The sequence below is a fragment of the Madurella fahalii genome, assembly GCF_045866475.1.
Source record: "Madurella fahalii IFM 68171 DNA, scaffold_5, whole genome shotgun sequence".
NCBI lineage: Eukaryota > Fungi > Ascomycota > Sordariomycetes > Sordariales > Madurella > Madurella fahalii.
Genome location: NW_027263975.1, coordinates 1,476,497 through 1,498,067, shown reverse-complemented (window position 1 = coordinate 1,498,067; position 21,571 = coordinate 1,476,497). Strand labels below are relative to the sequence as shown.

The following is a 21,571-nucleotide window of genomic DNA, read 5'->3' as shown; positions in this document are numbered from 1 at the left end:
AAAAAAAGGGGCCACACAGGGTCTGCTACATTCTCAACAAAGCCCGCCCGGGTTGGGGTGCATAGCGTGAGAATTAGCGTATATGTAGAGACGGAGAAGGGAACTGGGATAAAAAGACGCAGGAGCCGACAGCCTGCACCCACATCACGCAGGGCACAGGTTCGACTCGTCTTCGGGATCCGTACCTGACTTGCAGATGGAACTTGGCTTGCTAGTGGGCAATTAATTAGACCCCACTGGCCGTTCACATCGCTAAAGACCCCCCTCGACCGGACCCTTGGCAACGGGCAAACCTCACCAAAAGACTTCCGTCTCCGATAGCGCCGAGAAGCCAGTAGTGGAGGTCCCGTCCCGTCTTCTATCGGCAGCACGGAATTATTTGTTTCCTGACCATCCCACACACCGCACCTCCCCACGCTCGCTTGCTCCCCAAGCCCACGGTGAAGGTTTGCCTCGACCCCAGTGACTGCTCGCCTGGATCCGGCAACTTCCCAGAGCCAAACCCACGGATCGGGCCCACCACGACAGACAACGCGCAATGGCTAGCAATGCGACCAGCTTCACCTCGCCCTTGGCGAGCGTGCAGTATGGCGCTGTCAACGTGCCTCGCCAGCTCGAGTACGTCGTCGACTATGTCTCGAACGCGAGCACCTGGACCATCCTTGCGACCGTCCTCGCGACTCTCGTTGTATATGATCAGTGTATGTAGACCAATCCCGTCCGCCGGCGAGCTGGCGCGCTGACCTGGCCGTCGCAGTCATGTATATCTGGAACAAGGGTTCAATCGAAGGCCCTGCCATGAAGATGCCGTTTATCGGCCCCTTCCTCCAATCCGTGAACCCAAAGTTTGAGGAGTATTATGCGAAATGGGCGAGCGGGCCGCTCAGCTGCGTTTCCGTTTTTCACAAGTAGGTCGGCCATGATCACCGAGCAGAGCCCGTGTTCTCGCGCCAGCCTATACTGACGCCTTGCGACATCAGGTTCGTCGTGATCGCTTCGACCCGTGATATGGCCCGAAAAGTCTTCAACTCGCCGGCTTATGTCAAGCCCTGCGTCGTCGATGTCGCCCACAAACTCCTCGGCGCCGACAACTGGGTGTTTCTGGACGGCAAGGCCCATGTCGAGTTCCGCAAGGGGTTGAACGGGCTGTTCACACGCCGCGCCCTCGAAATCTACCTGCCCGGGCAGGAGGAGGTGTATAACCGGTACTTTAAGGAGTTCGTCAAGGTGACCAAAGAGGCTGGTGGGAAGCCCGTTCCTTTCATGGTCTACTTCCGTGAGGTCATCACGGCCGTGTCCTGCCGCACCTTTGTCGGGCACTACATCTCGGACGAGGCCGTCAAGAAGATTGCCGATGACTACTACCTCATCACCGCTGCGCTCGAACTGGTCAACTTCCCCATCATCATACCGTACACCAAGACCTGGTATGGCAAGAAGGCCGCAGACATGGTGCTGTCTGAGTTCGCCAAGTGTGCCGCGAAGAGCAAGGTCCGCATGGCCGCTGGCGGCGAACCCAACTGCATCATGGACGCCTGGATCCTCCAGATGATCCAGTCTAAGAGGTGGCGCGAGGCGGAGGAGAAGGGCCTGTCGACAGAGGGACTGGAGAAGCCGTCGCACATGCTCCGGGACTTTACCGACTATGAGATCTCGCAGACCGTTTTCACCTTCCTGTTCGCTTCGCAGGATGCGACGAGCAGCGCCGCCACTTGGCTGTTCCAGATCATGGCCCAGCGCCCTGATGTTCTGGATCGCGTACGCGAGGAGAACCTGAAGGTTCGGAATGGTGACATCCATGCCGCCGTTAATATGGACCAGCTTGAGTCCATGACTTATACTCGCGCCGTCGTCCGGGAGCTCCTGCGCTACCGCCCGCCTGTCCTAATGGTTCCTTATCTCGTCAAGAAGCCGTTCCCTATCACTGACACCTATACCGCTCCCAAGGGTAAGTTGCTAGATGATTGAAGCGGAACGTTGCCGGAGATATTAGTTGACACTCTCGGCAGGCTCTATGCTCATTCCGACGACGTATATGGCTCTGCGTGATCCGGAAGTGTACGAGAACCCTGACGAGTTCAACCCCGAGCGGTATTATTCTGGCGATGCCGAGGTAAAGGGGGCGAAGAACTATCTGGTGTTCGGCACCGGTGCGCACTACTGCCTGGGGCAGCAGTATGCCCAGCTCAACCTCGCTCTCTTCCTCGGAAAGGCGTCGCTGCTACTCGACTGGACGCATCACCCCACCCCCAAGTCTGAGGAGATCAAAGTGTTTGCAACCATCTTCCCAATGGTAAGTTGCGAGAGAACGAAGGAATGATGGCATCGACAAGAGCAAGGTGCTAACAGGAGTAGGATGACTGCCCGTTGACGTTTGAGGAGAGGAAGTGGTAGAGTGCGTATTAGGGACAAGGAGTTTGGGCGGCAGAGTCCGGTATGGGCTTCTGGGTTTATTACGGAGAAAGGGAGGGATAACTGCGGCTCTTAATGGATTTGGATGAACGTACCGCTATGCCTGAGAGAGGGGGTACTTGCCGGTGACGAAACCGACGACGACACAGTTAGCGGAAGTGGACGCGGCTCGAGCCAGCCATAAGTAAACAATCGTAATCTTTAGTGTCTACATGCTCTTGAAAGCGTGTGGCCAGCCATGCAACGGTGGATAAAGGAGGCGAAGGGGTGAGAAAGGGAGAAGTTGAAGGAATTAAGGATGATGGAGTGGTAAAGCTATTATGAGTTGGGCCACACTCGGTGCTGCCTGGTGGTGCGGCTGCTGCGCCGCCTTAGGCGAACCGGCGAATTGGATACAAAGCGTTACCTAAGTTATAGCATAGTCGCCATCTCATAGTTGCTGCCATCATGATGTTTGCGGTGGCGAATGGTACCACGGATGCACCGTTTTACTTCAAGGTTGCAGCTCGCCAAGTTGGCAACATTGCTGGATGACGGACGTTGGCTTCTTTTCTGCGCAGAACCCTACTGGCTGTGCATCAAGAGCTGAAGTGGGGTGACTAGAAAGCTGCCAAAGAGAGCATGATGTATATTACTCTGTACCTTTGTACTGTACAATACATACAGTAGTGGGGCACTGTCCCCTGGTTCGTGTCCCCGATAAGAGGTGGATATCATGTAGCTTTCCGGAGCTTGCCTTTCCTCGGTATTTCACAATCGACGAGTACAAGTCTCAAACTGAGAACGGTCATAAACCATGGCAACACGGCGGGCAGCTCTAACCATTGCGCAGGCATCTGCTCTCCCGGCGAGGACAGCGGCGCCCGCGAGCGTTCAGGCCGCGATGCAATTGGCTTTGCGACAATGCCACAACCACATCCGCGTCCAGCATCGCCCGCAGCTTCCGGTCCGGCCCGGAGGCCCTCAGCAGTCCGCCACCGGTCAATTATCATCCATATCCAGCAAGTCTGGCACGACAACGAGGGCCTATTCCACCGAAGCCGAGGGCAAACCTAGCAAGATCTGGGACTTCGAGGGGGTGCGTCCCAGCTGACCATGTAGCCGCAGTTATTGCTTGCTTGCTTGTTTCTTCACGACTAACCGCCAACCCTTCTATGTCTATTCAGCTCCAAAAGCTAGCAGCCTCGCCCGACCCATCCATTACCATAATTGGTATGGCCCCTTCCCCCCTCCCTTATATTCGCTCTCCGGGAATACGCACGCAGAGCACCGGTTGACACCCGTGTTCTGTGTAAAGATGTCCGCGAACCTGCCGAGCTCCAACAGACCGGTCGCATCCCCGGGGCAATCAACGTGCCCATTACGTCTGCGCCCGATAGCTTCCATATATCTGACGAAGAATTCGAGGACCGCTTTGGCTATCCGCGTCCGGGCCGCGACACAGAAGTTGTCTTCTACTGCAAGGCCGGTGTGCGCAGCCGGGGCGCGGCCGGGCTGGCGAAGGATGCTGGGTGGACCAAGGTGGGCGAGTTCCCCGGTAGTTGGCTTGAGTGGTATGAGAAGGGCGGGAAGGTGGAGAGGTAGCTTTATTTGCGAGTGTATGATAGAGTCAACAGAACCCAAAAAGGAGCAGATATATGTATCTTGATATCATCGTGCTACTGGCCCCTCAAAAGGACGATGCCTCCAAGAACGCCTTAAAATGTCCTGCCTAAAACAACCCTCATTCTATAACAGTGGTATACATAACGTCGGGACTCCCTTCCACACCACAAAAACCCTAATTCCCCTTCCCCTCAAAACATTGCCGCCGGATCCGGGTCCGTCTTGTCCCCGCCATCGTCCTTCAGCGCCGGACTGCCATGGGCAAAGAATAGCACCTTGATAGCGATCGCCAGTCCAAAGTGTAGAGCCACCACCAGAATCAACAGCACCTTGCTGGTTTGGCGGTCGGTTGCGCTCAAGACAGGGTACAGGTTCCTCAAGAGGAACGCCACCGACAGCCCAAACCCAACCCCCACAAACACCCAGTTGAGAATGGCAATCGGCGACCAGCTGATGAGCGCGACGGGGATCCATATCAGGTTCCCGTACCCGTACAGTGCCCAGCACTCGAGCAGGTTGGCGTTCTCGGACCCAAAGTACCGCAGCGCCAGGTACAGCACGACGGGTATGACGAACGTATAGCCATATATCAACCCCGCGGCGCCTAAATCACCGCCATCCCATCATCAGCTACCCTGACTCACACACCATACACAGAGAAGTAGTAGAAGAGAAAACCGGGCCCCCGGGGGGGGAGGGGTGGTGGGGGGCTTGACTTACCACTCAACAACCCAAAGTCGTACGCGAACTCCGCCCTGCCCGTGCTGGCCAGATAATCGCTGATGGTGCCGCCCAGGAAGAGGATCAGCACGACCGTGGTGGCGATCCAGAACGGCCCGTACAGGTCCGGGTTGCCCTCGAGCACGTCGAGGAAGTTGGCGCGCGGGTACAGCGCCGCGCCGCAGCGTTGCAGCACCGACGACGTGTCGACGTCGAAGAACTGCGCGTAGTACGAGAGCGTCCAGAGGAAGCGCTTGGACGTGCCGCTGCTGCCGCCGCCGCCGCCGGTGATTCCCGGCCCGGAAGCTGTCGCGGGCAAGGGGAGGCCTGGTGAGGAGCTAGTCGTGGACTTGTTGCGGCCGAGGGCGGGCGTGGTTTCGGAAAAGTTGGAATTGTGGAACTCGAGGTCTTCTTGGAGGTCTGTATGGCCGAGGTCGCCCTGTTTTCATATAGGGTTAGCTTTGCGTCAGGATATTGAGTGAGGGGCGGACGGAAAGAGGGGAGGGTGAGAGGATTGGGAGCGGAGGGAACTGACTTCGTCGTCGACGTCTACGACGGCATCGTAGCCGGATCTGGACATGTTGATCCTGGTCGCTGCTACTTCTGCTTGCGTACGGGGGATACTGGTTAATGCTGCGTGGTGGCCGTTGTGTGTGGGCGCTGGGCAACGCAGTCCGTCGAGCCGGATCTGAAGCTGGAGCTTATGACAGCTGTTTGGTGTACCAGATAAAGTCTAGAACCACACCCCCAATGGCCCGCAGAAGGCAAGCCTTGGCTACGCGCCCCGCCTCACTCATCTAAAGTCACGTGGTAACCGTCACCAGCATTACAGCATCAAGCAGATGCCGCGGTTTCTGGCAAAGTCCCGGTAGCAGAGCAATTCGGTCGTTCACAGATCCGCACGCATGAATTCATGATTTAGATGGTCAGGAGTCTTAAGCTATGGTCATCCGGAATGTACAGCCAGAATGGTTGCCGTATACCCCCCTGCCAACCCTTGCAGAACGATAGCAATGCCGAGAAAACCAAAGACGCCAGACGACCGTGACCGAGGAGAATAATCGTTCATTTGAGCTTCTTCTTAGGCCGGAGCTGGTTGGTGTGCCCGCACTTGCGCTTTCTGCAGTTGGTCGCACGCGGCGGGAGGCGAGCCTGAGAGATATCGAATTAGCCATCGGAGTTGCGGCGCAGAGCGGAGATGCGCGCTTACATAGCACTTGCGGCAGATCATCTTATCGCAGTTGAACTTGGAGGCCAGCGCTTTGAGCGACGGCTCAATGATACCACCACGGAGGCGGAGGACGAGGTGGAGGGTCGACTCCTATACATCCAGCGGGTTAGCTCGGTTCGGCATAGCACTGTTCGTTCTCCATCTCTGAGGCTGGAACTGTAGGGTCGGTCTCAAAAACCCCCCCCCCCCCCCCCTTCCTAAACATATTTTGCCACTCGATTTCCGTCCATCGCCCGCGGATGCCAAATCGCAAATCGTGCACTGCTCACAAACTGACCTTCTGAATGTTGTAGTCAGAGAGAGTGCGGCCGTCCTCGAGCTGCTTGCCGGCAAAGATCAGGCGCTGCTGGTCCGGGGGAATGCCCTCCTTGTCCTGGATCTTCGACTTGACATTGTCGATGGTGTCCGAGGACTCGACCTCGAGGGTGATGGTCTTACCCGTGAGGGTCTTCACGAAGATCTGCACTGTGAATTTGCACCCATTGTCAATACTCTGCTCATGCCATCAGGCGACGGTATTGGCGGCGACGATAGCTTACTCTTGACCGATTTCGTGGAGGTGCTGGTGAGGTTGACGGGAAAGTTCACAAGCGAGCCGTAAATTTTTGGTGGGGGTTAGAATCGGCGGGCGACTGGGGTCCTAGGGCTCGTGGCCAGAGATTTGAGGCATGAATGGGCCGTACAGTGTCCATTTTGTCGAGGCGCGCACGGTGATCCACTCCCGGCCGATTGAATGGATGGACCAACTCCATCCCAACACCTCTCAGGTCCAAGTTAGTGCTCTACATGTAATGGCAATCTGTGAGAACTGTACATTCATTCCTGGTATCTTTTGAGCAAGAACTGTTATACATGGCGCACAAATCTATAACGCCGGAGCTTCAACCGTCTTATCATATATCCTAGCTGCCGAACTCATCTCTTAGACGACGCTTCTCCCTACGCTGCCACTCCAGGAGGAGCTGCTCTAGGCTGTAGACCGCCCGGAGAAGGTCTCGCAGTGATAACCCTGCTACTCCAGCTGCTACCTCGTAGAAGCGCTTGACATGTCCCTCGAGCTCATCAGCGTACTTATAGGACTGATAATCCGAGCCAAACCTCTTGATACCTGCGTCGGGATCTGGCCGTGGGTCGACACTGGTCATGGAAATCTGGACCCTCCTTATCCGTGCCTCGACCTCATCTTGTGGTATGTCTTGGATCTTTGGTAGCGGCACTATGTCGTGGAGCGGGAAAAGTCGATCAACCTCGGTTTCGTCTATATCCGTTAGCTTATTGCTTCTGCCACCACTTCCCTTGGGAGGTTGAGAACCTCACCTGTTCGCTCCCTCTCCATTTGGGTCTCCTGGAACCAGTTCAGCAGCTCGTTCATTTCCTCCTTGTCCATGGACCAGATCTCTTGTGGTTCTATATTCTGATACTCCAGCCTCCCCGTTTTCTTGTCCGGCTGCTTTGCGAATTCTGATTCCCACATTGTCCAATTCATCTTCAGGCAAAGAGGGTCGTTGGCGTCGAGAGGGAACCGTTCAATTCCGTCGAGCGGGTACGCGTACTTCGTTGATACCACGACAGATGCTACTAGCAGCACGTCTGGGATGTCGAGTAGCATGTATCTTGCAGGTGCAGGTTCCCTCGTTGGAAAGGAGAAGCTCATCCGCAAAAAACTGCATATCTTTTGCGCAAACTGATAAACCTCAGCTATGGTATAGTACCGAGTTAGCGCGTGGCCGTGACTGCCCGTGGGAAGATTGAACCTACGAGGAAGGGCGAGATCTCGAATGTAGAGGAATAGCAGAGGCGGTACCGGTATCGCGGGGAATACTAGCCCATGGTTCTCCTTATATCCCAGCATCAAGTCCCTGACCACTCTGTGCAACTCGCCTCCGCGGAATGTGGCATATCTAGTCATAAGAGAATAATGCGCCCAGCCCGGCAAGCGGTCCCGCCAGTCCTTGGGGACATAGTCGGTCTATCAACTCCGTTAGCACACAATAACGTGTAACTCTGCTCTCTTGTGAACTTACCGCCCCAAGAAACGGCATCTGGTTATTCCTCGCCCACCGAAACACATCCCCAATCCTCACTGGTTCCTGCCTCAGCAGGCACCCCAAGTATACCAACCCCAACGTATCCATGGCCCCAGGGAGCGGCCATATCTCTCCTGCCCAACTCCTGCTCTTCCTCCCACCAATCCCGCTCCCATTCCCCAAAACCTGCGTCTCCTCCGCAGCCGAGGACTGCGAGCTAAACATCTCCAGTCCACCGTCCTCAGAACCCGATGTCCCACCGCCAGACTGGCGCCTCCGATCTCCATCCTTCTCATTTCCCTTCCCTCTTCCCTTCCCATCCCTAGCCAGGCCAGGAAACCCCCTCACCCTCAGGTACCACAAATCCCGACAAACGGCCTCCAGCTCCGGATGGAAGCCCTTTTGGCGCACGAGCCACAGGGCCTGCTTCCTCAGCAGCAGCTGCAGGCACTCGAGGTACAGCTCGCGTGCCTCATTACCCGTGAGGTGCTTGCGCTCGGCCTTGCGCGTCTCCTTTTTCTTGCGCGCGACGCGGCCGGACTTGCCAAAATTGTCATCCTCATCCACGTCGAATTGGACGTAGCCCTGCAAGAAACATGTAAGCTCCCATGAGGATATACGCCTGCCCTCCCGCCTCCTCGGCAGAGGGGTAGCGGGATAGATAGAGAGCCCACCTCGACTTGATGTCCGTTCTCACAATACCGCCGTCCGTTCTCGGAATACCATTTCCTTGCGGGGCATTCGGAGCACGTCTCGCCGCGGGGGAACCGGTGGTGGCGGCGCCGGGCCATGGTGTGTTGATTGATGTTTTGACGAATGTCCGAGGTTAAGACGCACGAGCTTTTAAGTTTGATAACATTTCGTCTCGATTTCTTGTCCCTGAAATGAAGCACGCCCACGCCCGCCCAATCTTGATAAAATTTAAGCTATGCTTCATTGTCTCTTTTTCTTTTATTCCCTCTCTTTCTTCGATTGTCGCTTCTAGCTCATCATCGTCGGCTACTTCTTTACCCTTTCATGTTTACCTTATGCGGTCATTTTATCGCGTTATTCTCATTCTGTTCACAATTTGCCATTCATTATTCCCCTTTCATTGTCGTAAAGAAGACCAATGTCAACAATTCAAATTGCACACGAGAGGAAAGCTAAATACCGGGTAATTAAGGTTCAAATACCCGTCACGTGGCACATCACGAATTGGTAACCGTATTCGAGTGCATCGCATGAGAGTTCGATTCTATGGGACACGGCGCTCGCGGCTCGCGAGGCTACTTTTTGGAATCCGCAGAAACAGAGTCATAGAAGCGGTATGCTTAAAAGGGCAACAAAAGCTCCATGCAATAGCATAAGACCGTGCGTCCCATACCCAGCAGAAAGCGTCCAATAGACTCACTGGGCTGGGAGCACGAGTCGCCCGAATACCCGGAACAACCCAAGAAACATCAACTGATATATCTCAGCCGGCCAAGAAGACCCAGCGAGGGGCAATTTTATATTGCGCTCGCCGAGCAGGGACCGGGCCTCATACGTCCCCGCCCCTCTTCACAACATCTCGGACTCTGCCGTTTATTTGTTGCCCTCCTTGGCGTCAATGGCAGCCTCCTCACCCATGGCAGTCTGGACGGTGACGACTAGTGACCAGTGTTAGCTGCCGTGGCCATCGATTGGGAATTGCGGCCCAAATCCAACTTACGGGTTTCCTTCTCCTCCTCCTTGAAGAGCTTCTTAATCTTCTCGCCGACGTCGCCCTCGGGCAGTTTGACATCATCCTTGGTGTCGCCATCGGAGGTCATCAGGCTGAGAAAGCCGTCATCGGAGATATCAATCTGCATATCGGAGTTAACATCTAGACACAGCCATCTGTGCTTGAATCTGTGCTTACTAGAGTGTACTCCTGACGCTTGACGACGGGGACGTCCATGTTGTGGGTCGAAGGACAAAGATCCTCCAACTTCTTGCCGGTGAAGATATCGAGGGCGACCAGATGGACCTTGGCGTGGCCATGCTTGCCAGTCTTCGAGGTAGACATGTCGACGATCTTGCAAGGGCGGCCTTTGATCACAACAAACCCGTTCTTCCGCAGAGCAGAGCACTGCATGGGGTAGGTGGCAGAGGCACCCGACTCGCCAGCGGCGTCGTGCTCGAATTCATGATGCTAACGGCCACCGAATTAGTATTAGGGGTGGATGACTTTGGATGCTGAGCGCGGATTGGGAAGGCCATTAGGCAGGGGCGGGAAACGGCGAAGGCGAGAGGTGCGCCATTCCAGATTGATGGTGGGCATCGCGGGGTTCGCGAAAGACATTGCGGGGCTGGTTTTGTCGCCCAAGAGGGCACAAGACACAAGCGAGGACTGCAACTCACCTCATCCGCCATCTTGAGGGATTTGGAAAACGATACTGGGTTAGTCGGAAGAAGACGAGCGGCGATGCCCAAGAAGATGCCGAACGGTCCAAAAGAGGAGAGAGTGGAAGGTGCAAGTTAATGACCCAGAGAGGGGAGGCGGGAGGAAATTTGTGGTTTTGAAGACCCCAGCCGAAGCGAAAAGAGGCAGCGTTCCCCGCCAAGTAGCCCCTCCCTAGCACTGGGGTTGTCTGTGACTGCCCCTCGACCACTAAATTTTGAATTTGTGGCGGGCACCACGCTCTGGGCCATTGTGCTTGACCTTAGCGCAGTCAACCCAAGTCGAGTAATTTTTTTTTTTTTTTTTTTTTTTTGCCTCTCTCTAGCCACACGTCCGTGGAGATTTTTGACCTGGTACTGTACAGCCCGAAATCGTCAGGTCTGGCTGCCGGCCAATCATGCCCGACCTATACAACCTGCCCAGAAGCATCGAGGACGCAACGCAGGCGCGTGCTTGCCGTACTATGCCGTACTTGACCTTCAGGAGTCCATGTGAATGTTGCTACTATGCCTGATTATCTTCGCTCAAAGGTCTCTACGGGCACTCCGACGCAGCATATACTTAGCGCCTGTTCTAGAAGAAGTGGCTCGTTTGCGCAATGATCACCAGCTTTGCCCCGCCTTCAATCGAGGAGCTCAGGGCTCCCTCGGCGTCGCAAAGAGCGCACAGCGGGAAACAGTGGCTTTTGGTAGGCCAATCGGCACACGGCATGCTACGGACGGCCAGCCTCGCGAAATTCAGCTGTCAGCAGGTGCCACTAGCGAGCTCGAGCCCACGTCGGTGTGTAGCATGAAGCAACGCCTGCCTCAAAGGATACGCCGGGCAACCACAACAACAAAAAAACACGAGGGGAGCAAGCCGGCGTCGTGCGTTGACCACGGCGGCCGCAACGACTGCTGATTCATCATGTGGCTTGACCGGTTTGGCGGACAGCATCCGGGAAACGTTCCGTCCCCTCCTAGCCAGAGCCGTACACAATCCCCGCTACCTCGCCGGACATCGAGTGCACGGGGGCCCTACCTCACATCCCAGAGGCCAGGGATCTCGCCGAGGGCGTCCTCCTTATCACTTGTCTCGAACGATTCCTCGTCGTCGCTTCTCGCCGCGTCGAAGCGGACCAATGGCTCAGCCCTGAAGCAGACTACCACGGCTGGTGATGCCCCGGACCCCGAGGAGGTTCTCGCCAGGATTCTCGGCGCCTTACCCGAGCCAGCCGCTTCCGGAGGCGGCCACAATGGAAGGATAACGGATGATGATTTGGATTTCGATTTTGACTTTGGAGGGCTCTCTCTGCGTGAGCTTGCAACCCGAGACGCCGATCCGGAGGCGGCAGACAGCTACAGACCGCAGACTGTAGAGGACTGTAGGTCGCCCCCAGTACGCGTGGCCTAATATTGTGTACTCATAGCTTCTATATAGTCGAGCGAGACAAAGCCAAGTTTGAAGATCTTCACCGATCCATTCGAGCGTGTGACGACATGTTAAGTTCGGTCGAGTCGAATCTCACCAGCTTCCGCAATGATTTAGCTGCTGTATCTGCCGATATTGAGAGTCTACAAGCCCGATCTACTGCTCTGAACGTCAGATTAGAGAACCGCAAGGCTGTGGAGAAAGCGCTGGGACCTATCGTGGAGGAGCTCAGCGTGTCACCCATGGTGGTGTCCAAGATATCCGAAGGTCACATCGACGAAGCATGGGTCAAGCTGCTTGCCGAGGTGGACAAGAGAGCCGTGGCGCACAAAAAGAATTCGCAGCAAACACCCAGCAAGGCGCTGGCAGACGTAGGGCCACTGCTGGAGAAACTGGTGCTCAAGGTACCTAACGCCCACCACCAATCCTTAGGGGATTCGTCTGCTGACCCCGCCAGGCTGTTGAGCGCATACGCGACTTCCTAGTGGCCCAGATCAAGGCGCTGAGGTCTCCTAATATCAACGCCCAGATCATCCAACAGCAGAACTTCCTCAGATTCAAAGACCTCTTCTCCTTTCTGAATCGGCACCAACCTGTCCTTGCAGGCGAGATCTGCCAGGCCTACTTAAACACCATGCGATGGTACTATCTGAACCAATTCACCCGCTACGAAAAGGCACTCGAAAAATTAAAACTCCACATCCTCGACAGAAACGATGTGCTCGGCCACGAGGATACTTCAAGGAGGTCCACGGTTCTTTCGGGGTCTAAGCTCGCAGGCGCACCGCACGACGCATTCAACCTGGGAAGGAGGATAGAAGTACTGAAGACCAACAACCAACTCGCCATCTCATCATACCTGGCCGAGGAAGACCAGTCGACCCACTATCTGGAAGTACCCTTCCGCAACTTCAACCTTGCTCTTGTCGACAACGCCACAGCCGAGTACACCTTCCTCGCCTCATTCTTCAGCCCAGCCCTCTCCTTCGCCACCATATCGCGTCACTTCAACTACATATTCGAGCCCACATTCGCAGTTGGGCAGGCGCTGACCAAGCAACTCGTCGCCGACACGTACGACGGCCTCGGCCTGCTGCTTTGCGTGCGGCTAAACCAGCATCTTGCCTTTGAGCTGCAGCGCCGCCGCGTACCCGCCGCCGACGGCTACATCAATGGCACGGCCATGACGCTGTGGCCGCGCCTACAGAGCATCATGGACGCGCACTGCGAGTCGGTCCGGGCTCTGACGGCGGCGCTCCCTGCGCGTGCCGCGTCGGCCGCTTCCGCCAAGGCTGCCTCAGCGGCGCCGCACGTCGTCACACAGCGCTTCGGGCAGCTACTGCACGGCATCCTATCTCTGAGTGCTGAGACTGGTGGCGACGACGAGCCCGTCGTGGCGAGCCTCCACCGGCTGCGCAACGAGGTCGAAGTGTTCCTCACCAAAGCCAGCCAGGCATCGTTTGGGCCCGACAAGCGGAAGCGGGAGCGGTTCTTGTACAACAATTACAGTTTGATTCTGACGATTATCAGTGACGCGGGCGGGAAGCTAGCGGCGGAACAGCAGGAGCATTTTGAGGCGTTGAAGACTAGTTATCAAGAGGCCGGGTAATGAAGTCGAGGAAGATGTTGGAGTTGGGGCGTCTGTCTGGTCTGACATGGGCATCCGCTTAATTCACCCTTATGTCGAGAAGGGGCGAAAGGGGTATGACACGGTGAGATAAAACTTTGTTTTTAGATGTGATATGGGAGGATCGCTTGAGAGGATACCAGGTTGAAGCATAGCCAACCGCTGAGTTTATACACACTGCCCTCTATGCCCATCCGTGTCTTCTCTCAGTGTCAATACATCGGTAATCTATGATCTATATAAAGATGCGCCCGTGCTGTCTTTGGCCCAGCCTCAGGAGGCTTTGACCTCTCCCTACTCAATAGCGCCGCAGTCAGATCGTCCCAATGCATCCTTTGTTACGCTTGTCTCTATAATCTTTGCAGACACATATCTTACCCACAAGCAACGGCAGGCCACGACCTTACCGCCACCACCTCTCCAGCAGAGCAGATGCATACCCCAACCCGGACACCAACGGACCTGGTAACGACGCTGAACCAGGCCCAGCGTACCTCCGCAGCAAAACCGCCAGCACGCCGACCAGAATCGCGATCCCGACCGTCCCCACCGGCCGGCGATGCCGCCAGACCCACTTCTTCATCTTGTCCTTCTGCTCCGCCCGCCTCAGCTCCCTAACCTGCCGCTCAAAGAACTCTCTCCCCTGCTCTTCCCCGTCGACCCTGTCAACCTCCCCTCCTCCCCCTTGCCCGCCACCCCTGTTCCGTCGCGACGACGAACCCCTCGCGGTCTTCAGGACGCTCCACCTCGAGATCCTCCTCCAGGCCGGCAGCCGCTCGGGCGGGAACCTCCGCTCCAGCTCGCCGGCCTCGGCGATCAGGCCCTCGAGGTCGAGCGGCACGGGCAGCTTGGACAGGATGCTGTGCAGCATCTCCGGCTCGTCGGGCGGCGTCTCGAACAGCTCGGCGCGGCGGCAGCGGACGATGGCGGCGAAGAGGTACACGGTGAAGACGGGGTCCCGCGCGAGCAGCACGTCGAACAGCCGGGCGATCTCGCCCAGCGTGGTGATGTCGTGCGCGTACATGGTCAGCGTGCCCGACAGGGCGAAGAAGGGCGCCGTGGACGAGAGGTGCTCCCACAGCGGCGGGTCGGCGAGGCGGAGGATGTCCGGGATGAGGTGCAGCTGCGCGATGGCCGGGGCGAGGGAGGGGAGCATGAAGTCGCGGATGCGGAGGAGGGAGAGGCTGGAGAGGGCGTGCGGTCGGACGCGGGGCGGGAGGACGAGGAGGAGGACTTGGGCGATGTCGTGGTAGCCTTGGAAGTAGCTAAGGTACGGGTGCCGGCGGAGGACGTGGAGAATGAGGGCGGAGAGCTGGGATTTTTGGCGCGAGAGTTGGGATTCGGTTTGGTCTGGTTTGTAGTTGTTAGGTGAGTGGTGGTGGGGTGCGAGGGGAAGGGGAGCGGTGGTGGTGGCAACGGACCGTTGGGGTAGTAGATGAAGGAGCGGTTGACGTCTAGTTGCACTTGGTCTTCGTCCTTGTGACGGGGGAATGTTTTCCATGAGGCGGCCTCATCAGCGTCCGCTTCTGTTTTGCCATCGATGGGCTGGATTCCCAATAGCACCGGCCCTGTGGCGTAAGATGTGAGCGTATGGCCATGGGTTGCTAAGAGCGTTCGAGATGCCCATATGGAGGAGAGAGCACCTACATGCCTGCTGGCGGATACTGTCTGTCAAGAAGCCTCCTGGTGACTCTGCAAGCGCTCTCAACGCGCCGAGGTCTCTCTGTCTGCACGCTTCAAATATGGCTTCCCTTTTCTGCTCGGTTGCGCTCGTGTGATTGGCGGCCTTGGTCTTTTCATCAAGCCTCAGCTCGGTGGGCTCCTCCATGGTGCGCTCAACGGTGTTGGCTGTCTTGTATGAGAAGGTTTCTTGGGCCCTCCGTTTCTTATCCCTTTCTTATCTCTCTTTTTTTTTTTCGCAAATCAGATAGGGGAGTCTCTGTTCCTCGGTGTGTACATAAGGCGTCTCGCACCCAGCCAGGAACTACAACTTCTAATTGAACGCAGGACTTGAACCTGTCTTTGCCTGCCGCGTGTCTCACTTCCCAGTTCCACATCCAAATTTCGGCAGGGAAGCTGAATGAAAAAGCGCTGGTTGCCCGGTGAGGCCAAATCTACTAGTGCCCGTTTGCTTGGGTTGGCGATGAAGTTGCTGACTTGCCGTTTTCGTTTCATGGTTGGCGCGATGTGACACGCGTAGCTCGCGTTTTCCGGCAGTGTCTCGGAAAGCTGTTGCAGGTACCCTGAATCAGGTGCTGCGGCGACGTCGGTATCGTAAGCAACCGGATCAAGAACTGTACTGTACCTTGCCGTAACTTCCGGCGTAATTCACTTCTGCGACCACTCCACTTGTTCGCTTTGGGCCGGGGATGTCCGTACAGTAACGTAAGTCTTGGTAACTCTCTATATAATATGAACATTGGACACTTGTCGCGAGAAGGGAACCTAGAAGAAAAGTGATCGCGGGTATGTCTCGTTCGGCGCATCTTTGGCCGAGAAATGCGATCACTTGTTTTGTTCTGCAGCACAAAGGTGCTCCAGCAGGACAGTGCTGGTCTCTGAAACCGAGACATTGTGTAATTACCGCCATACAACGAACGCCTATAATCAGCCAAGCATTTCGATAGCAAAAACTATGGAATACAAACGATAACTGGGGTTGAATATCTAGCGAAATTATTCCCTGCCTGTGTGTAAGGAAGTGAAAAGGAACCTTGCAACTTCTCACAAGTGAAAGATGTACTGCACTGTGCAAGAGTGGTTCTGATCAACTATCAGTGGGCTGCAGAACGGAGGGTCGGTTCCCCGCTGCCGGCGCCATCTTCCCTTGGCAAACTGCCGCCTCTAGACGTGATGGGTACCGTACAACGCTGAGATTGCACTATTTAGGTAGGTGAGCACCTAAACAGCTTGCCTGGCCCGCGTTTGGACAGGCAAAGGGTGTATCCTCGGGCACTCTTTGGCCGTCAAGTCAACGCCGTTGAATTTGACCAAAGACTGCAGACAGAGGCATCACATGCCCCATTCGTGAAGCCTGCGCGGACAGGCAGAGCTGCGAATCCTGAGTGGACGGAAAGCGGTAAGGGTCTAATTGCCCGGTCACTTCACTTCCAGTCGTGATACCAGACGAGGTTTCACTGCCACTTCGTGCGACAAGGCATCCTGCCTGACCATGGGCACCTGAAAGTCCGGAGACCCAAAGCTCCTATTGCCCTACCTGATGTCTGTACCTGACTTCCGTTGGTCCCTTCCTCATTCCGCGTTCTGAGGCTCAGTATTTACATTGAGGCCCGGTGCTGTGGCGCCAGTTTTGGACAGCAAACTGACCTTCTTCTGGATTTCAGCCCTTCTCCGAGGCTCATACTCTCAATATCCCCTTCCGAAGCGGTGAGGCCTCATATATGCCGCTGCAGAGCCGGGTACCCACGGGCAAGTTGCGCTGCACCTTCACCATCCCCGCTCTCTTCGAGTGCCACCTCTCCGAAACACCTTGCTGCGGCTTTCTCCCGGTAGCCCTTCAGCACCCTGCCAATCTGGCTAGGCCCAAGCCCTTCGTGCTTGAACAATCGATAGACTCCACAGGGAGACACTTCCTTGAACTCGGCCAGCATGGCCTTCCAGACCAACGTCTTCCGTGGAGGCGAGTGGGTGACCGAGACGGTCGACTTGCAGACCTTCTTGAAGTCGCAGGCGACAACCAAAGGCCCAGCGAAAGAACCCCTCCTAAAGCCCCCGCGCTGCGGACTGCTGACAAGGACGGTTGTGGAGAGCCCTATCGTCAAGTCGATACTGCCAGTCAGGCTTCGGTCTCCGCAAAACAACGACATTGCGTTTGTGGGAGTAAGCATGTTGGCTCTCTCCCCTTTTCCGCCGCGTAGCTAACTTGGCACCCTCCAGGACCATTATATCCAGATCTGTGAGCTTCGGAAAGATGGACGCCTCAAGGAGGTTGTCAGGAAGAATGACTTTGGATCCCGTATTCGCAACGCTTGCGTGGTCGGTTCCCCCGTCATCCCGGACCTTAAGAATGGGGATGGAAGCTCCGAATCGTCCTCCATGCCGGCCGTCAAAACAGAGGCGGGGGGACCCGGGTTGTTCGACTGGTCTTCGCAGAAGTCGCCCATGTCTGCCATCCGGTTGCCCCCCCAGTTATTAATGGTGGTATTGGAGAGCGGAGAAAACGTCTTCATGTTTGTCCGTCCGGGTCCTGGTGGTGAGCACGAATTTGTTGCGTCGAGTTTTGCGAGCCCCAGGCACATGTCCGGGCACCTAGGATTCCACCTAGCCATTGACCCGAGCTCACGCTACATGGTGCTTGCCGACGCCACCGACTGCTTTGTCGTCTACGAACTTGAGTCTCTCGGGCGACTCAACCAGGCATGCGCTGGCAACCAGCCTCTCAATCCAGTTAAATCCTTCCGCTTCCGTAGCGTACGGGGTGTGATACACAAGGTTGCTTTCCTGTACCCAAGGCCTGGGGACGACCATCATATCATCCTCCTGCTCGTCATCGTCAGGAATCATAAGTCGCGTATGGTGACATACGAATGGGAGCTTGGTGACGACCTGAAGATGGTATTTTCCGAGGAGAAAAAGGGGTACCGGATGCCGTTGGAGAACCAGATGCTTTTGCTGCTGATTCCTCTGACAGTTCAGTCAGCTTTCATCGTCATATCCCCTCAACAGACTGCCGTATGCACCGAGTGTTTGCATGGGCCGCCCAAGTTCGAACCTTTCGAGATCGAGGCGCCTGGTCCAACCTCCAACCACCAGGGACGCGGCCCACCAGTGTGGACTTCATGGACGAGACCTTTCCGGCTGCCGTCTTACCATAGGAGCCGCGACTGCATATATCTGGCTCGTGAAGATGGCGTAGTCCTCTTTATAGAGGCGGACCGAGACGGCGCCCTAGCCCAAAGTACCCTGATGGCCAAGTTCCCTTATAACATATCAAGCGCCTTTGCCGGCGTGTTTGATCAATTTACAGACGTACTTGTGCTCGGCAGTGACTCGGGGCCAGGAGGTTTCTGGAAGGCATGAAACTCTAAGCCGCTCCTCGTGACGATGCTGACACAGTCCGCAGATACCTCCTCGACAGGCTATCGAAAAGCTTGGGGCTTTGCAGAACTGGGCACCAGTTGTTGACTTTGCAACTACAGACGAATTCTTTGGATGGCGTCAGGATCCCCAAGACGACAAAGTCATGGTGCCATGGCAACAAGGCGGATTTCGGAAACCTGACCGAATATTTGCGACTTGTCAAGGGGGGCCGAACGGCTTCATCACTGAGTACAGGTACGGCCTGAGAGCGAACATCGGCCTGGATCTCGAATACGGAGCCGGCATGAAACAGGCATGGCTTCTCTTTTCGCACGGCTCGCCCTCACTCAATGGCTACCTACTGCTGCTCTCCATGCCAGACTGCTCTACCGCCCTGCACTTATCGCATGATTTCTCCAGCGCCAGCGAGCCAGCGGCGGATGCCATCCCGTACGACTTATCATCGACAACTCTAGCCGTGGCGTGCTCTAGCCGTTTGACCATACAAATCACTACGGGAAACATAGTGTTGGTGGCACAAGACCAGAGGTGAGGATATCTGCATATGACAGGGGGTGCCTAGAGCTAACTTGAGAGCAGTGTTCGGTTCTCGTGCCAGGATCTGGAGAGCGTATCCGATACCTCGGTCTCTGACGCTTGTATCCTCGACGACTACATTGCCATCTCATCACATACCGGCGTCCAGTTTCAGATCCATATCTTCAAGGTCGACGCAGCTAACCGCACACTTGCACGCGTTCAGACGATGGACGTGGATGGCGAAGTTACATGTCTCTCGCTCGGCGCGGGCCTCACTGTCCTGGCAGGCATCCGAAAAGATTCTGAGACTTTCCTGGCTCGTGGCTCTTTGATACAGGCCAGAAAACATCTCGAAATGATTAATTTGACTGAATGTAAGCTCCACCTTTCCATTGTTGGATTTTACGACTCTGTTCATTTCTGACATTGTGTAGACTTGGCCGATAAGGACGGGGGTCCCGGTACCGGTCCCGGCCCCAGGCCTTTGGTCGAAAGCATCGCAAGCATCGTCTCGGTTAAAGACACAATCCTCTTAGGTACCCGGAGCGGAGAGGTGATAACCATAAAGGATGTTCCTGGTTCCGTATCAATTATCAGTGAAAAGTTCGGCATGACGGCCGCAAGTCTCAGCTGCAGCTATGGTACTGGCGCTACCGACCCGACGATCCTCGTCTGTTGCGAAAATGGCCTCGTCTTCGTCGGCGTCGACCAGCCTGGTAGTTGCCGCAATACAGCTCAACTGAAGACGAAATCCAGGGTCTGGCTTGTGGACGCTAGCAAGCTGGACGCCATGCCACCGCCGGTGCACTTTGCTACAGCTGTAGACATGCCGTCCGAGGACGGTATTACTCCGATCCTCATGGTATCTGGCTCGAGGTTGTTGCTCGCAGAGCTGCATCAGGAGCCGGGTCCGGTCCCTCGGAATATTCCTGTCGATGGTGTGCCCAACAGAGTCATCTATTCTCATTACACGCAGTGCCTTGTCGTCGCTGTGACGCGGGATGACAAGCCGACGCTGCTGTTCATCAACCCGGATACCGGAGAAGATGTAGGGTTGCCGACGGATAGGAATGAAGCCATCGTCGACTACATATCCGGCTTGGGAAAACCGGGAGATCGTATTATGGGGTTGACGGAATGGAGCTACAGGAGGGACGGGAAGGTCTGGAACTTCATCGTTGTCACTACCAGGGCCGGCCGTCTCATTGTGGTTTCGACCCAGAAAGGAGCGCCACGGGAAGCTGCGCCGCCGCCCATCCGGTACTGGATGAGGTTCAAGGAAGAACTCAAGGAGCCGATCTACTCGGTGGTTGGCTACGACGAGGGCCTAATCTGCTGCGTCGGTGAGACGATACGGTGGAAGGTACTCGATGTCAAAGAGCGGATGCTCAAAGCCTCCAAAGTGTTCCAACTGAATTCGCCCGCCACGAGCCTGCGGATTTCCAACCGCAAGCTCCTAGCCTTGACAAGCCGCGAGTCGCTCGTCGTCGTCGACCACAAGGAAGGGGATGAGCTGCCCGCCCGGTTGTGTCATGAGGACTCCTGGAGGCGGAAGGGCACCGACTTCATCGAGATCGCAGGCCCTCAATCCGAAGAGCCGCGCGGGGGCATCATTCTCGTGGCGGATAGGGATTGTGGGGTTGGGGCCCTCTGGGTGCCGTGGCAGACACCGGAGAAGGAATTCGAGGTGGTGCTCGAGGCAGAACTCGCCGTGTCAATCCGGAGATTCAGGAGAGCGAGGACGAGGGCGGTCTGGGAACAACAACAGGGAAGTCCCAAGTACGGCCGGTTAGCCGCCACGGTGGACGATGCCGAGATACTAGGGGTCGCTCTCAACGGGTCATTGCACCACTTCACGCTGCTGAGCCTGGAAGCCTGGCGTCTCCTGCGCTTTATCCAGAACATTGCGCTAGCCAGCGAGGAACTGTGTCCTTGCAGGCCGATACGGGGCCATCGTCCGAGTGAGAACGCGGAGCCGCGAGCGGATGGCGGGCTGGAGATGCATGTCGACGGCGACATACTGCAGCGCTGCCTGAAGAAGAGGGCATTGGAGCGACTGATAGCGAGGCCGGAGCATGTCTCGCGGTTCAAGACGCTTTTGGCGGAGCTAGACGATGGGCGGCAAGCCGCGGGGCTGGCTGCTGACGGTGATCCTGGGCGTCATTTCCAGCTTGCATACGAGATTCTGGAATATTATTTACGGCCGGTCTTCTGACCTAGGGGTGGGAGGGGGGGATGTACGTAACAGCGCTCAACGAGACGGATGGGGGAAAAGCAAATTTGTGTAAGTTACCTGATCGGGGTGTGTAGGTTGAGCCGTTGCACTGCCTCACCGTTGGCTTGCCTGCCGGTGAGGTGAGTGAGCTCTGTTGAGGCACAAAATAAATTCTTCTGCTGTGGCTTGTTGCCCACAAAATCCACTCGCCGGCTTTCTCGTGCCGCTGCGTCATGCCCCTCTGCCCCTCATCAGCGCTGGCGCAGACCCAAGCAGACCAATATTCCAAAGCCGAAACATCTCCCGGAAGAACAATTCTCGGAGACTTCTCTCCAGATTA

The 21,571-nt window shown here is 56.1% G+C and overlaps 8 protein-coding genes across 8 annotated transcripts; 4 read left to right on the top strand and 4 right to left on the bottom strand.

Moving 5' to 3' along the window:
* Positions 1 to 538: 538 nt before the first annotated feature.
* Positions 539 to 2,394, top strand: ERG5 (RNA polymerase C-22 sterol desaturase; the record flags this gene model as incomplete). The annotated part of the gene is made up of 5 exons (XM_071064434.1): positions 539 to 701; positions 758 to 908; positions 981 to 1,948; positions 2,010 to 2,293; positions 2,356 to 2,394. The coding sequence occupies 5 exons, from the start codon at positions 539 to 541 to the stop codon at positions 2,392 to 2,394; spliced, it is 1,605 nt and encodes a 534-aa protein (XP_070920535.1).
* An 814-nt stretch (positions 2,395 to 3,208) lies between these two features.
* On the top strand, positions 3,209 to 3,996 carry RDL2 (Thiosulfate sulfurtransferase rdl2, mitochondrial; the record flags this gene model as incomplete). Its single annotated transcript, XM_071064433.1, has 3 exons — positions 3,209 to 3,490; positions 3,579 to 3,624; positions 3,710 to 3,996. The coding sequence occupies 3 exons, from the start codon at positions 3,209 to 3,211 to the stop codon at positions 3,994 to 3,996; spliced, it is 615 nt and encodes a 204-aa protein (XP_070920534.1).
* Positions 3,997 to 4,208: 212 nt separating this feature from the next.
* MFIFM68171_09013 (uncharacterized protein) lies at positions 4,209 to 5,317 on the bottom strand (the record flags this gene model as incomplete). The annotated part of the gene is made up of 3 exons (XM_071064432.1): positions 4,209 to 4,621; positions 4,738 to 5,176; positions 5,273 to 5,317. The coding sequence occupies 3 exons, from the start codon at positions 5,315 to 5,317 to the stop codon at positions 4,209 to 4,211; spliced, it is 897 nt and encodes a 298-aa protein (XP_070920533.1).
* Positions 5,318 to 5,802: 485 nt separating this feature from the next.
* MFIFM68171_09012 (Polymerase i core factor subunit) lies at positions 5,803 to 8,786 on the bottom strand (the record flags this gene model as incomplete). The annotated part of the gene is made up of 9 exons (XM_071064431.1): positions 5,803 to 5,889; positions 5,948 to 6,058; positions 6,246 to 6,433; positions 6,508 to 6,530; positions 6,884 to 7,226; positions 7,286 to 7,666; positions 7,727 to 7,937; positions 7,993 to 8,580; positions 8,670 to 8,786. 9 exons carry the CDS (start codon positions 8,784 to 8,786, stop codon positions 5,803 to 5,805), a joined length of 2,049 nt encoding a protein of 682 aa, XP_070920532.1.
* A 775-nt stretch (positions 8,787 to 9,561) lies between these two features.
* ANB1 (translation initiation factor eIF5A) lies at positions 9,562 to 10,371 on the bottom strand (the record flags this gene model as incomplete). Its single annotated transcript, XM_071064430.1, has 4 exons — positions 9,562 to 9,626; positions 9,689 to 9,821; positions 9,878 to 10,150; positions 10,360 to 10,371. 4 exons carry the CDS (start codon positions 10,369 to 10,371, stop codon positions 9,562 to 9,564), a joined length of 483 nt encoding a protein of 160 aa, XP_070920531.1.
* Positions 10,372 to 11,305: 934 nt separating this feature from the next.
* On the top strand, positions 11,306 to 13,418 carry VPS52 (Vacuolar protein sorting-associated protein 52; the record flags this gene model as incomplete). Its single annotated transcript, XM_071064429.1, has 3 exons — positions 11,306 to 11,762; positions 11,819 to 12,213; positions 12,267 to 13,418. 3 exons carry the CDS (start codon positions 11,306 to 11,308, stop codon positions 13,416 to 13,418), a joined length of 2,004 nt encoding a protein of 667 aa, XP_070920530.1.
* A 421-nt stretch (positions 13,419 to 13,839) lies between these two features.
* Positions 13,840 to 15,264, bottom strand: GYP8 (GTPase-activating protein gyp8; the record flags this gene model as incomplete). Its single annotated transcript, XM_071064428.1, has 3 exons — positions 13,840 to 14,786; positions 14,858 to 15,004; positions 15,084 to 15,264. The coding sequence occupies 3 exons, from the start codon at positions 15,262 to 15,264 to the stop codon at positions 13,840 to 13,842; spliced, it is 1,275 nt and encodes a 424-aa protein (XP_070920529.1).
* A 1,781-nt stretch (positions 15,265 to 17,045) lies between these two features.
* On the top strand, positions 17,046 to 21,231 carry MFIFM68171_09008 (Mono-functional DNA-alkylating methyl methanesulfonate N-term-domain-containing protein; the record flags this gene model as incomplete). The annotated part of the gene is made up of 5 exons (XM_071064427.1): positions 17,046 to 17,276; positions 17,334 to 18,470; positions 18,520 to 19,025; positions 19,077 to 19,390; positions 19,451 to 21,231. 5 exons carry the CDS (start codon positions 17,046 to 17,048, stop codon positions 21,229 to 21,231), a joined length of 3,969 nt encoding a protein of 1,322 aa, XP_070920528.1.
* Positions 21,232 to 21,571: the final 340 nt, after the last annotated feature.